Consider the following 14,796-nt stretch of genomic DNA (forward strand, 5'->3'; position numbering starts at 1 on the left):
TGTGTGTGTGTATGCCTGTGTTTGAGAGAGAGAGAGAGTGTGTGTGTGTGTGTGTGTGTGTGTGTGTGTGTGTGTGTGTGTGTGTGTGTGTGTGTGTGTGTGTGTGTGTGTGTGTGTGTGTGTGTGTGTGTGTGTGTGTTGCAGGTATCTGGAAGTGATGCGGAAGCTGCAGAAAACCTACAGGATGGAGCCCGCTGGGAGCCAGGGTGTTTGGGGACTGGATGACTTTCAGTTCCTTCCCTTCATCTGGGGAAGCTCCCAGTTTGTAGGTAAGAGCCTCGCTATAACTGCTATAACGTACATAGATATGATGTTACACTGTCAGAACAAAGTGTCTGTGAGCAATTCAAAATAATATGTTGGTATTGGAATAATCAAAAGGGAAGCCCATGTTTGAAAGTGTGAAAGGAGATCAGTATTAGTATATCAATGTTGGTGAAGTCAACACTGTTTTACCAAGCTGGAGTAACTAAGCTTGGATGATCGATTGTTAATGAATTGATTTTTGTATATCTTGATTTAAAAGCGTTCAATTTGAACTAAGGCTGCAGGCTGTGTGCCGGTCACCATGCTGCATTACTTCCTGCCTCCATCAGGGTGCGCTACGACCTAATCGATGCTTGTAGTGCAGATATAGGATCATGCTGTGTCGATGTTATGTCTATTAAACATGATAAATAACATTATAGTATAGTTCTGAAAATTGTTATAATATATGTTTTTTGCCGTAATCCAGTGTTGACGGTATTCATTTTTATATTTTGTGTTTAAAATGAAGCAAAAAAAGCTATGAAGAGGTATCTTAATTATACATTTGACTTCCCCAAAGTCTTAAACATATAATTCAATATCATAATCAACAAAATTGATCCAGTGGTTAGAATTCTGTGGTAAAAAACTGTTTCCTCGGGTGGAAATGGGCGGCTATATTGGAGGATTGGTTGTAAATTTGGAAATTGAAGTGGTCAACGTGCTTTTTAAAATAAATGACACCAAAGGGATGAAATGTTGGTGCTTGTATCCACTTGTGTAAGATTGTTACAGCTATCTGCAGCACTAGTTGTCAAACATTGTGTTTTCTTTGACCTACGACCTCATCGTTTGAGCTAACAAATATTCCTTCGTAATCATATGTCACATATATTTGATACTGTCAGGAACACCTTTGAGCCCCTTGCACATTGGTGCTTGTGCACTAATTAAAGCCAATGACCAGTATCTTTAACAAGCTTTACCAACCAAATTCACTGTAGACAACAAGACACACATCTTTACTGCTGCCTGCCCTTGTTAATGTGCTCTCTGCTTGCTGGTATCTGTATATGAAGAACACCTTTTTTACAACATCAACAAGTGTGATTATCCTCAAAACCTTCTCTGGAAACGATGCCAAATCCTTCGTATGAATTTGTCTGGGTTGTACAGTTCATGTTGCTCTACAAGACAACAAAGACATGCCTTTAGTTAGATATGCACAGAGAAATAAATCGCAATCAAAATGGAAATCAAATGTCCAAAAGACAACTGAAAGACTGCTGTGCTGATCTGAAGTCAGCGCTGCAGTTCTGGTTCTGCTGTGGAATGGTTAAAGATGCAGGTTTGAGTCCACATCATGACTGCACTGCACGTCTCCATTGTGTTGAGTCTAGTTAAAGGCAGGTAAATGGTGACACCTGGTGGTAAACATGTGCACTTACAGCTCCTTCTCCCTTCAGATCACCCAACTCTGGAGCCTCGGCACTTCCTCGAGGAGAGGGTGGTGGACGAGCAGCAGCACGAATACATGTTTCTGGAGTGCATCAAGTTCATAAATGAGGTGAGAAATGAAAAAGCATCCCCTCATCATCACATTGAGTTTCCAAAATATGTTTGTTTGTTTGCTCAGAAAGCACTCACTGCCTGCCTCGTCACTGATGCCCTGGTGGGGGCGCTGTTTCACTAGAACAGAAATGTCTTTATGTGATATTGACAGAATTGTAAATAACACAATGGGGCTGTTGCTGACATCATTCAAGAGGTGGTGTAGAAATAAAGGAAATGTAAACTAACTAGGGGCATCCTGATGAGGAGCATAGATTTTTCTCAACCTATGTTTGAGAAACACTGTGTTAAATCAGTAGGGTATGTCAAAAAAGGCTTGACATAAGGCCAGAGAGATTGTAGCTTTTGGGATAATGATTTGTAGACTGTCTGTAACTATCATTATCATGTGGACTCACTTCCCAACCAAAGAAGCAGTGGCAGAAGCACATCCTAGTGTTGGCTGAGTGCAACACTTTTAAGATATGATATACTTTATTGTGTGTGTGTGTGTGTGTGTGTGTGTGTGTGTGTGTGTGTGTGTGTGTGTGTGTGTGTTGTGTGTGTGTGTGTGTGTGTGTGTGTGTGTGTGTGTGTGTGTGTGCGTGCGTGCGTGCGTGCGTGCCCTTACCTATACACCAAAGGATGATTGTATGCAATCTGTTAATTCTGCATTACAACAGAATGTAGTACTGCCCCCTAATGGACACTACCAAGACTGCGTGGTTGAACTCTGCCACTTTGTTCAGATGTGTTTTTAAAGGATCTTAGTGTATTGTTTTCCTGGGGAATAATTAATCAAAGAACATATTAATGTGTCATTTAAGTAGACATAGTTGATATCTTGTGCTGATGCTGTAAGTGAGTTGGTCCACATGAGCTTTGTCTGGGGAAGATGAGGGAGATGAGGGCAGGCAGATGGATTGTTGGCAGAGCGCCAGAGCAGGAACCATGCGCTTTGTTTTTGGATTTGGAAGGAAAAGGAGGAGAGGGAAGTAGAGGAGGGCGTTGTTGGAGCAGCTACATCCTTTTCCTCCTTCCCACTCAGAAGCACCACCTCCTTCCCCGTTTTCCTCCTCCTCCTCCTCCTCTCCCCCCTCCCCCTCCACCTCATCCCCCTCCTCATCAAGCTCATGAAAGGATGCTGCTGTTGTGGTTCTCCTCACCCATTACTCACAGATTTCATAATGTCTTAAAAACCTGACAATATTTGTGATCATTTAGTTTCGGATTCAGTGATTTCAGTGCGAGAAATCATGATCAGAATCAGAATCCCTTTATTAGTCGCGCAGCGGGGAAATAGCAGATTAAAGTCAAGCGATAACAACGTAGCTAACATGTTAAACATAGACAGCTAAGTACTCGTGTATGTTTAGTTGCAGCATTTAGGTAAGTGAACATGAACATATTAAGGTTTGAGTTACTAAAAAGGATTATGGTTATTGCACAGTTGCTAAAAGAAGTGTATGTATTGCACGTAGTTAGGGTTAGGTTAGGTTAGGGTTAGATTAGGGTTAGGGTTAGGTTAGGGTTCGGTTAGGGTTAGGTTAGGGTTTGCATTGTGTGATTCAGTTGAAGTCCGATCTAACTGTAGATATGCCTTCAACCAGTGAAACCCAACAATCCTTAAACTCACAATAAATGTCTGTTTCTCCATGACAGAAATATCATGAGTAACATCAAAACAGGCCCCAAGCTTTGCATCTCTTGTCAACCATTTCCTACTCGGGGCTTTTTCCCTTTGTATCTGTAATTGTGTTTATGTATGAGGGTCTTGGGTGCTGTGTTTATATCAGAAGGAAACATGAGGCGCGTTCACGCCAAGTACTTTTCCCACAAAGGTTCCTGAGAACTACGATTTAGTTGCGTTCACACCAAAAAGTCCCAGGAACTAAATTAGTTCTAGAGAACCTTTTTTACCCCCTTTTCAGTCCCTGCTAGAGAGCAGGGACTTTCGTGGGAGAAAAAGGTTCCTGTGTCGGATTGGCTGGGCGGAATGCAAACCACGCCCCGTCAAACTCCCAAAAACTTTTGTGAAGCCGCCATTTTATTATCCTCGCATTAGCATTATTAGCATTAGCCCAGCGCAGAAACGCAGAGTGACTAATTTATGACAACACAAAATAAAACATGGGAGCGGTGGAGATGAGGAGGTGTCGGCGTTCTGGCCGTTTACACGGAAGGCTTCAGTAGAAGCTGCTGGGACGTCCCCAACTCCGGGGACTTCCGGCCGGGGATTTTGGGTTGCAGTATACGCCGTGAAGTTGTTTGCGGCCTGCCAGTAAACCCAAAGCAGAAGAAGAAGAAGTGACGTCAGCAGCTTCATTTGCCTAATCCACCCCCAGGAACTAATTTTGGTGTGTTCGCGATCTGTACTTAGTTCCTGAGAATTAAAGAGTTCTCAGGAACCTTTGTGGGAAAAGTACTTGGTGTGAACGCGCCTATGGAGTGTTTTGGTATTCGGCTTATTTGGTTTTAAAACATAGTTTAGGCCTCCAGAAAGCGGTACACCAAAAATAAATCTGCTATGTTTCTGAAAATGAATGGTTCTTGGCGAGTTGTGGCTATACTGAAGAAGTGGGTGAAATGTCAAGCTAAAACAATTGCAAGAAACTCTCCCATCCCCATTATATTTGTCGATCACCGTTGCTACTTGTTGGATAGCTCGACTGCTTTGTTCAGAAACAGTCCAACAGGTTCACACAGTTAAATTATAGACATGTTTGTGCTCGTGTCTCAAAACGGTCTCAGAAAACGTCACCAGTTACGTGGAGCAGCTCATACTCCAACGGGAAGTTGGCGGATGGTGCAGGACAGTTCATTTGGACTTACTGGATTCAAATCTCCATACTGTTAACTATTTTAAATGCTGGTGTAATTAGGCTTGCACTCTAAAACCACAGATTATCAAAAACTATAATTCAGTATTGTTCCCAAACCTGCCATCATTCTTGTTGTGCAAGCTAGCTAAAATCCCATTAAAAGAAATAGTACGTTAGATTGAAAGTAGTCAAAACAAGCTATAATACATTTAGCTGTGTGTAGTATTTACAAGGCTTCTGATTGGCTAGTGAGTGTCTGTTTACCATGTGAACAACAACGGTGGGTTACCATAGTATCACTAGTTAATGCATAATTTCTCTGAGGGCTAAACTGGTTAAAAAAAACATGTATTTTCCTCTGCAACGTATTTCCCTCGTATTCACACACATGTGGATACTTCAAACTCATGTTCTTTTTTTGATTTGCACACAAGGCTCTAGTGTGTGTGTTGTGAGAGAGAGTGTGTGTGTGTGTGTGTGTGTGCTCTGTCCTAAACATGAGTCACTTCCTTCCCCACATGCTGCTGTGAATCACTCCTTCCTCAGGGGAATAGGGTCTGTCTCCACCCCCCTTTTCCCTCCCTTTTCAGGCCCTTCCCCCATGTGTTTCTCATGCGAGGCCCTGGAAAGTGTCTAGAGCAGTGTGAGGGGGGGAGGGGGAGGGGTGGGGTGGAAAAAGGAGGGGGTTGTTAATTTGATGCCTCAGGGTCTGGGTTTGGGCTCCCCTGCCTTTTGGGGAAAATGGTGGGAAAACAGTCCATAGTCTTCATTCATACATTTATGATTTTTTTTATCAGTCTCACTATTGTTCTGTTTACTCTCTTATTTGTTTGTCACGGTCCTTGTTGTTGAATCCAGAATGTATTAATGTTATTTAGGTGATGGCTGGAACAACAATCAGCCTTTTGTTCTGCATTTTTGTTATAGATAGATAGATAGATAGATGGATGGATGGATAGATGGATGGATAGATAGATAGATGGATAGATAGATAGATGGATGGATGGATGGATGGATGGATGGATAGATGGATAGATGGATGGATAGATAGATGGATAGATAGATGGATGGATGGATAGATAGATGATGGATGGATAGATAGATAGATGGATGGATAGATAGATGGATAGATGGATGGATGGATGGATGGATGGATGGATGGATAGATGGATAAGAAGTACTTTATTGATCCCAATTTGGGAAATGTTTGCGTTGCAGCAGAATAAAAAACAAGGCATTATACATAAGAGAACTTAAGAGGCTAGCAATAAACAACATAATAATAATGATTAGTTAGTTATTACCAAATGTATCAGAAAGCAGAGTAGTAATAATACATTTTATTTAGAGGCGCCTTTCAAAGTACTAAGGAGACTTTACAAATCATAAAATATTCTTTACAAAAGAACAGTAACGGGGAACATGGAGGGAAATGGGGGAAAGGCAGCACTACATTGAGTAAGCTGTAATAAATGTAACATCACTGGGTTATGTTGTTGTTTGTTTTCATTTAAAAGGTGAATAAGAACAGTCAACTTTTTGTTATTGTTTTCGTCTCATCCATTCTTTCTTTCGTGAATTTCCTTTAAAGCTTATTTTTTCAGCAGAAAAAAACAAAAAATGATAAAAGAGCGAAACCTGTTTTTAAGGCAGAAAAAAGACAATTAAGTTGCATTCCCAAATTTCAACAGTGGGGGCGCTTTTGGGTTCAGCTTCAAAATGACATCCTGTGTTATTTGCTGTCAGCTCAAGTGCTCCTCTATGCTTTACATCCTGATACAGGCGTCTACTTTCTCTCTCTTTCACATCATCATCATCATCATCATCATCATCATCATCATCATCATCATCATCATCATCTGTGTTCCTCTTTCTGTTCCTATAGATGAAGACGGGTCCGTTTGCAGAACACTCGAACCAGCTGTGGAACATCAGCGCTGTTCCTTCCTGGTCCAAAGTCAACCAGGGTCTGATCCGAATGTACAAGGCCGAGGTACGCCTGCTTCTTCCTCCCTTGTCCTTTACTGATCACTCAAATCCTTCAGAGAATTAACAGTCTGATGGATTTTCTGTGGCAACGCAGGTTTTAAAACATACATTTGATAAACAATGACACAAAATTCAAGTCATCATGACACATTTTTGTTTCATCCCTCTCCCATGAATGACAGACGTACAATATATGTAATTTGTAGATTTTAAGCAGAGTTTGTAGAAGTACCAGAGGGTAAAAATACTAGTAAAAGTCCAACACTCAAAATGTTAAAAGTACAAAAGTATGAGCATCAAAATATACTTATAGCACTGAAAGTACTCATTCTGCAGATTGGTCCATTTCAGAATAATATATATTTAGTTTATAGTTATTGATGCATTATCTAGTCATTTGTTTGTACCATGCACTCCTGTCTGACTGCAGAACAGTTCTATGAAATGTATGCTATGGTCTGCCCTCATGGTTCCACCAAAGGACATTTGGCAAAGCCATGAGTAGATTTTTTCCATGAGTTTTTACTGCAGGTTTAAAAACAAAACTAAGAGTCTACAGCCGTGCTAGCAGCACTGTGAGGCTGTGCTTGGCTTTGAGTTAAATGCTAATGTCAGCAGTCTAACAAGCTCAAAATATGTTATATTAGGAATACTTAATTGAACCCAAATCAGGAAATTGTTTCGTTAAAGCAGCATGTTGACAAGGCTTTGTACATGAGTTAAAAATAAAATGAAATCGAATAAAAATCGAATAAAATAAAAAGTAAATATGTAGATATCAACAGTAGAAAGATAAATATCTGTAGAGTATCCAAACAAAAAAAGAAACTCAATACTACTATATATCACAATATACTAGGACATTTAACTTTTGTAATGTGAGTAGTATTATAGTACTTAGAAATGCGCTAAATACATGTAATAAATTATTATTATCAATACACACTCCATTAGCTGCTGCCACAGGCTTCCACTTAGCACGGTGCCTTCTTGCATACAAATGTATTTATTATATATATAGATAGATAGATAGATAGATAGGTAGATGGATGGATATATGTATATAATGTTCACATGTTTAGCACCTTAGTTTAGCATGTTGACACACCAAGATTTTCTAATAAAAACTAGACAGCTGTTAATAATACAATATACATTAATAGTCTTTGTACAGCATGATGTTGTTTATACAGTTGTTTTATAGTCCCATTATGAACCCTTTTGTAATGGTGTTGTAAGGAAGATGAGTTTAGGAGCTGAGGAAACATACTCTCCTGTAGTGTGGTGCTCCAGCAGTCTTGTATCTCTTCTCCAACATCACTGATGCTCTGTAGATTAGTCACAGTGATGTTCTGGCCTCTTTAATCCCTCGCTGCAGGCCGGTGCAAATCCCAGACCAGGTTGTACTGTTCTCAGAAAGGATGCTTCCTATCGCTCCTTTGTAAAAGTGAACAAGAACCTTGCCAGGGGAATTTTGATATGTGATGTCTGGTTGTTATTGTCTCTTATTCGGTTTTCTGGGAGCTTCAAACTTGATCTACCATGCATAAAGAAGGCATGCGTTAGTTTCCTTGTCTTTTTCTAAAAGCAACAATCAACCCTTTTATTTTGCATAAGTGAGCAGTAAGTTGTTCTCTGATCTGCGAGATTGTTTATTTCCTTTCTAAATGAAGTCTAATGGTTGTTTTAAATCAAGCCAATAATAGCAGTGTCATACCTTAACTTCATAACAGACTTGTTGATGTTGAGGTCTCATGTGTACACTGTGAACAGCACCGGGCCGAGCATATAGCCCTGGGGTGCTCCTTTATTCAGCAGTAGAGTGAAGAACGTTGGACCACCAAGTTGAAGAAGTAAAAAATATTCCGACTATTAAGTTCAGAGTGTGGTACTCAACGCAGGGTGCTGAGTTGTATGGATGATTTTGTATTGAGTGATGAGCTAAAATCATCAAACAGTATTTTAAATGGGCTGTTTTTAATTTCCACATGTGTGAGGGTGGATAGGAGAATCTGTGGGCTGTGTATACTAACTGACTTCAATAGAAACCCAGTAGACTCAATGGCTTATTTCCAGTTGCAGTTTAATACAACCCATTTATTGTCCATATACATCAATATGCAAATCATTTCCCAAACAAACAATCGTTGCACACACCCGCGGTCAAAAACAATATGCACTTTCGGGGTCAGACAAACCCAATCAGGGGAAAGGACACACCGTAAATACCTGATCCAAACATGACCCTTCCTTAAATCAGAATGCCTTTATTCGTCCCACAACAGGGAAATGTAAGTTGTTACAGTATTAGTATAGAAAGAGACGAGGAAAATTGAACAGTATAATATAAAAAGGAATTCACATGGTATTTAAAATACACATGTTTGCAATCTACAGAAGTACACATTCAGGTAGATAAGTAAGTACTTTGCTTTTACAACCGTCACGTAATCATTTATACTGAATAAAGCTTGAACGCTTGGTAATTAAACTCTGAAGCCTCCTTTAACCCGGTTACTATCAGCCAACTTTACTCGCTCTGATGTCATTGCATATTTGTTGTTCACCAAGTAGCATCATCAGGTAATAAAACACAGAGTGCTTCCCCCTGATAGTGAGTTAACTTTGACCCAAACTCATTTTCGGTCCTCATTTGGACAGCATCCGTCTCCAGATCGAGGCCGGACAGTACGGCACATGCTGTTCTTGTTCTGTAAGAAACACATTAACCTTCACATTTTCAGAAGGGCGTTTGCGTAGAAACTGACACGTTGCTGTGTAAACTGGACACCTCTTAATAATTCTCCCCGATAAAAAAAGGAACTCTTTACGTGATATTTAAGTTTCAAGGCTTTTATTTTCATTCGTACATAGCTACAGTTTAGTTATGTCGATGAAAATGTTAGGTCTCGGGCTCCTCCAACAGTGCAACACAATGAAAAAGTGCAAGTAAATACAATAAAGTAGAAAATAAGTAGTGCCATAAGAGTCTATATACAAGTGGTGTAGTTTAAGAGACGAGGTGTCTGCTGAAAGCTCGACTGTCGGCCGTTTCTCCGCGAGCAAACGGCCTCACACGAGAGGCAGGAAAGGGTTAAGAGAGGAATGGAGGGAATGGGATTGTGTGTGAGAGAGAGTGTGTGTGTGTGTGAGTGTGTGTGTGGGCGGTCGGGGGTGGGGTTGGAGGGGGGGCTGTCTAAGCCCGTTTCTCCCCGCCTGCATGCCCACATCCTGTGTTTTCCAGAGCAGCCTGCGAGTCTTCCCAAAGAGCTGAGGGGCCAAGCTGTCTGCCTTTCCCTCCCTCCCCCCTCCTCTTTCTCCTCTGCCGTTCCCTTCATTAAATCCTCCCCTCCCTCTGTCCCGACCTTCCTCCCAGCCTGGAGCAACCATCAGCAGACTCGCATTCCTCTCTCCCTTTTCCTGGCCCCACACAGGGTTTGTACCAGAGCTGGAGAGAGAGCAGTGTGCTCCATTTTCAGACTGAGAGGAGACTGACGAACGTTTGACTAACTGTTTGAAACATTAAATGGGATTGTGAGAAATAAAACATGCTCAGGGAAACGATAGTGGATGTGCTTTAACTGCGTGACTTCAATAGTTTCAAGGCTTTTATTTTCATTTGAACATAGCTACAGTGTAGTTATGACGATGGAAATCTTAGCTCACAGGCTCCTCCAACAGTGCGACACAAGAAAACACATAAAATAGTGCAAGTAGTACAAATAAAATATAATATAATAGAAATATAGTATGTCCTGTCTAGACGTGAAGATATCACCCTCCAGGTCTAAGGATTCCTCGATTTGTCCCGGGGAAATGTACGGTATAACAACAGCGGGATTATAATGCAGTCATAAGAATAGACATATAAAAAATTAGGCATAGGTTATAAATAATAGTGACCAGATACAATTATGGAAGTAGCTTTGTGTTTATCTTTATTTGAGCTCTTTCACTGCTAGTCATGTATAAGTTGGTTATTTGTTTCTTCTCCCTATCAAAGCTACTGTTGGGTTCATTTCAATGGGCTACTCAAAGCTCACATGCCCAGACTTGCTTAAGAAGAATAAGTCACCACTGTAAACATTATGTCTGATATTGTTGTCAAAGACTAGCCTGTTGTAGGACGACAAGTAAATTATGGGAAAGATGGAAGAAACGTCATTTTCAAAACGCTTCCTTCTGTATTCTTCTCAACGTTAAAGTGCATCAGTAACAGCCCGTGCACACGGCGTGCGCCGAAGCTTCAACGCTTCTTCCCATTCACTTTGAATGGGGTGACGTCACGCTTTGCCGGGCTGCGTTGCTCGCTTCAAAAGTTGAGAAAAGTTCAACTTTTGAAGCTTCGACGGAAGCGTCAGCCAATCAAATCATATGCCAGTACAAGCTCTAGCCAATCAAATCGCGTGCTTGTTTGTCCGGGGCGGGAGATTCATGTGAACGCACGCTGCCGTGTGGATGCTGCGTAAGGCTCACGGATGTGTTTTAGATTTAAAAAGAACACGTTTTTGGACACTATGGCAAAAGAAAAAGATTAAAAACGATATCAGTCTTTGACTCACACACAGGCAGCTAGTTGTAAGACAACAAGTACATTCTGATACTAGAGAGAAGTTAATGAACCACTTAATTAAAGAAGGGTCATAACTAACACACACACACACACACACACGCACACGCATGCACGCACACACACACACACACACACACACACACACACACACACACACACACACACACACACTGGTAGAAGCTTCATCCACTATTGGTTTGGGTATGGTCAAGGAATTTGTGGACAGTAAGAAAAATTAGGAATATGGTCAGAATCCGCCCAACAATTGGTTTGTCATAACATACCATAAGAAATACAGCAATGTTGATTAATCTTTGTTAATAAGCTAGTGTTCTCTTTGAACTGCCAGTATATCTGATGTCCTGTGCATGTTTAATATGAAGCGTGTGTCTGTGATACATTTTACATATTTTCATTGATTCATATATTTGTTCTCTGAGGCATGTTTCCACCCCAGTTCTGCCCCGATGATCATGACTGATAGTGTCACTGCGCAGACACACCGAGCACAATAGTTCAATTCTCCCAACCCCCACCACANCCCCCCCTCCGACTCCCCAAAAACTGGGTCCATGTCGGCTCCCTAATAAGGGCCTCGCCTGCGCTGCAGAGCCCTTTAAAACCTGGTCACAATGAAAAGTCAGCCAGAAGAAGAGAAGTCAGGTCAAGTTCACTCGGTTTGGACTTCATCAACGTGTCTCTGAAAGACAACGACGTGTTCTTTCACTGACCATAGAGCAAAGGAAACGATGTGATCAGACACTTCCACAACTGCTTGAATCCACTCATTTAATTTATTTAAGGGACAAAATGTAAATGATAGTGTGATAGTATTCGTGTGTCTTTAAGTTTGTAGTGGACCGCTAAGAGACGTATGGATTTGGAAACTGTATTTTACTTGAATAAAGCCTAAAATCTGTGACTACATTGGGTCTTTTTAAGGGTTTTTGGAGAGCTTGACTTCACCTCGTAGACTAATGGCGCATTTCCACTACAGCACGGTTTAAGCGTGCCGTGCCCGGCCCGTTTTTGGTTGTGTTTCCACTTGGGGTAGTTCCGGCTAGCGGGTACTTTTTCACAGTTTTCTGGCTCTCCAAAATCGAGGTTCTTTCCGGGCCAACAACCGGGCTGAGTATGCTAAACTAGTGAGAGAATCGCTGGCAAATACAACAACATGAACATATTTGACCCTGATTTAATTGTAATACACGTTTCAAAATGATGCCGAAGTAACAACATACTGATACCGGTTAGTAAAAACCATGAATTAATGCTTTGACAAGTCTGCAGACAGACGGCAGGCGAAAAACCTTTTAAAATGTGTGTTTTCTGAATGGAGATCGCCAAAGCTAACGCAGTAAATGCTCCGACCGTCCACACTCACATCAACGGCCTACAGACATAAATAAACCAGCGACTGTATTCTCCATGACACAGACAGTCTGTGGTTTGGACTTGTTTAACTTTTGTCTAGTTTCTGAACAGATATGAGGAGCTGTGAGCTCTGAGGACTAACAGCTAACGGCTGATGTTGGTTTTGTGTTTCGCATTCGGCTCCGCCTACACTGCGTTACTATAGTTACTGCCCCAGCTACTAAACTGTAATGGCAACGCAGCATAAAGTGAGCCTGGCCTAACAAGGCCTAGCTATACCGTACTAATCCGAGCGAGGCCCTGCAGTGGAAAAGCACCATAAGTGGTCTTAGAACTATGTACTTTTGATAAATAGCCACAAAAAAGGACAAAAAGGATATTTTTATTTAGAGATTGAATTCGTAATGTGGATCCAACATTGGCTCAACAAAGAAGATGGATGACAGAGTTTGAAGTTTGACAAGCTGTTTTGAGCAAAATTCAAGCAACTCTGCTTTGTTTGATCTCCTGTGACGTCTCACATTTATCTAGATGATTCCTGAGCTTTCCAAAGGGGTTCAGCTCTCGATTTTGGGCTCTCCATGACAGGGTGGGTCTTGATCTGGTGGTCTTCTGTCCACACTTTCATTGTCCTGCTGCAGAAACCAAAACGCAGCATTGTCGAACATTATCAGAGCAAAACAAATGCTAAAATCATGGCTCCTTCCCGATGTGCCTTATTCCAGACTTTCAGATCATCAGCCGTCCCTTCACCAAATGTCCCTCTGGTTGCTCTGGCCATTTTGAAAGGATCTCCATGTCCAAGTTTGTTGGTTATACACTGTTTTCTCTCTCTCTGCAGTGTCTGGAGAAGTTCCCTGTGATCCAACACTTCAAGTTCGGCAGCCTGCTGTCCATCCAGCCGGGGAAACCTTGATGCTCACCGTGGAAAAACCAAAATCCCAACAGTTTTCCTCGCCTCTGGCATCCTCACGTGCAAATACAACCGTAGCAACCACACACCCCACAGTATGACACACACACTCTCACATGTGCACGTCATGAAAGCTCGTGGGCCTTCGGTAACTATAATACAGCGTGTGTTGTGGATGAGCATCTTTATATTTGAGTGATCTTATTTATATGATGGATAGAGTTTGAATCAGGTCCTTTTTTGAGGGATTTCTTTTCATTTGGAGTTTGTTCATTGATTCTTGACTTTACCTCAGAGTGTGGATCCTTATCAGCAGAGTGAGGTGATGGAAATAAGATTTATTAAGACTTTGTGACTTCTTTTTAAATCTTTTGAAAACTGTTTCGTCTTTAATTTTAGGTATTCTTTCTTGGTTTTGCTTTTAAGGCCACATTTTTTTAATTCATTTTGTTGCAAATGTTCCAGTATTTGAATCGCCCACTTCATCCCAACTTGTAAGTCACGTAAATAATTTGCTAAGAAAAATCTGTGTTCGAGTTTTTATTTCTTAAACAAAATGTTGGAATATACAGAATTTAAAAAAGTGTCCCCTCTTCTTCATGTCTCTTCTACATCAACATGTGTCCCCTCTTCTTCATGTCTCTTCTACATCAACATGTGTCCCCTCTTCTTCATGTCTCTTCTACATCAACATGTGTCCCCTCTTCTTCATGTCTCTTCTACATCAACATGTGTCCCCTCTTCTTCATGTCTCTTCTACATCAACATGTGTCCCCTCTTCTCCATGTCTCTTCTACATCAACATGTGTCTCCTCTTCTTCATGTCTCTTCTACATCAACACGTGTCCCCTCTTCTTCATGTCTCTTCTACATCAACATGTGTCCCCTCTTCTTCATGTCTCTTCTACATCAACATGTGTCCCCTCTTCTCCATGTCTCTTCTACATCAACATGTGTCCCCTCTTCTTCATGTCTCTTCTACATCAACATGTGTTTCCTCTTCTTCATGTCTCTTCTACATCAACATGTGTTTCCTCTTCTCCTTGTCTCTTCTACATCAACATGTGTCCCCTCTTCTTCATGTCTCTTCTACATCAACATGTGTCCCCTCTGTGTAAAGAGACTCTGAAAGTTTCAGGGACAAAGATTCTCTCTCTTTCTGTCCTGATCCATTTCTATAAAAAACCTGTCTGAAAATGAGCTGATCAGATTTTGGCCACTTGATGATGTCATAACGATGTTTTGGCTTGTGTAACCATTAGCCAATCACCAACCAAGGTAACCCCCCCCCACAAAGATACCTGTACTTTCTACTTCTTACATGT

General features: G+C 41.2%; 1 protein-coding gene across 1 annotated transcript; it reads left to right on the plus strand.

Annotated features, from left to right (window-relative positions):
- Positions 1-133: 133 nt before the first annotated feature.
- On the plus strand, positions 134-13,623 carry LOC104951750 (serine/threonine-protein phosphatase 2A activator-like; the record flags this gene model as incomplete). Its single annotated transcript, XM_010778482.1, has 4 exons — positions 134-269; positions 1,716-1,816; positions 6,508-6,615; positions 13,400-13,623. Coding segments are annotated over 4 exons (420 nt in total), but the record flags the coding sequence as incomplete, so codon positions are not given.
- Between the last annotated feature and the right edge of the window lie 1,173 nt (positions 13,624-14,796).

This window comes from Notothenia coriiceps, unplaced genomic scaffold (genome assembly GCF_000735185.1).
Source record: "Notothenia coriiceps isolate Sejong01 unplaced genomic scaffold, NC01 NC01_scaffold00019024, whole genome shotgun sequence".
Lineage (NCBI taxonomy): Eukaryota > Metazoa > Chordata > Actinopteri > Perciformes > Nototheniidae > Notothenia > Notothenia coriiceps.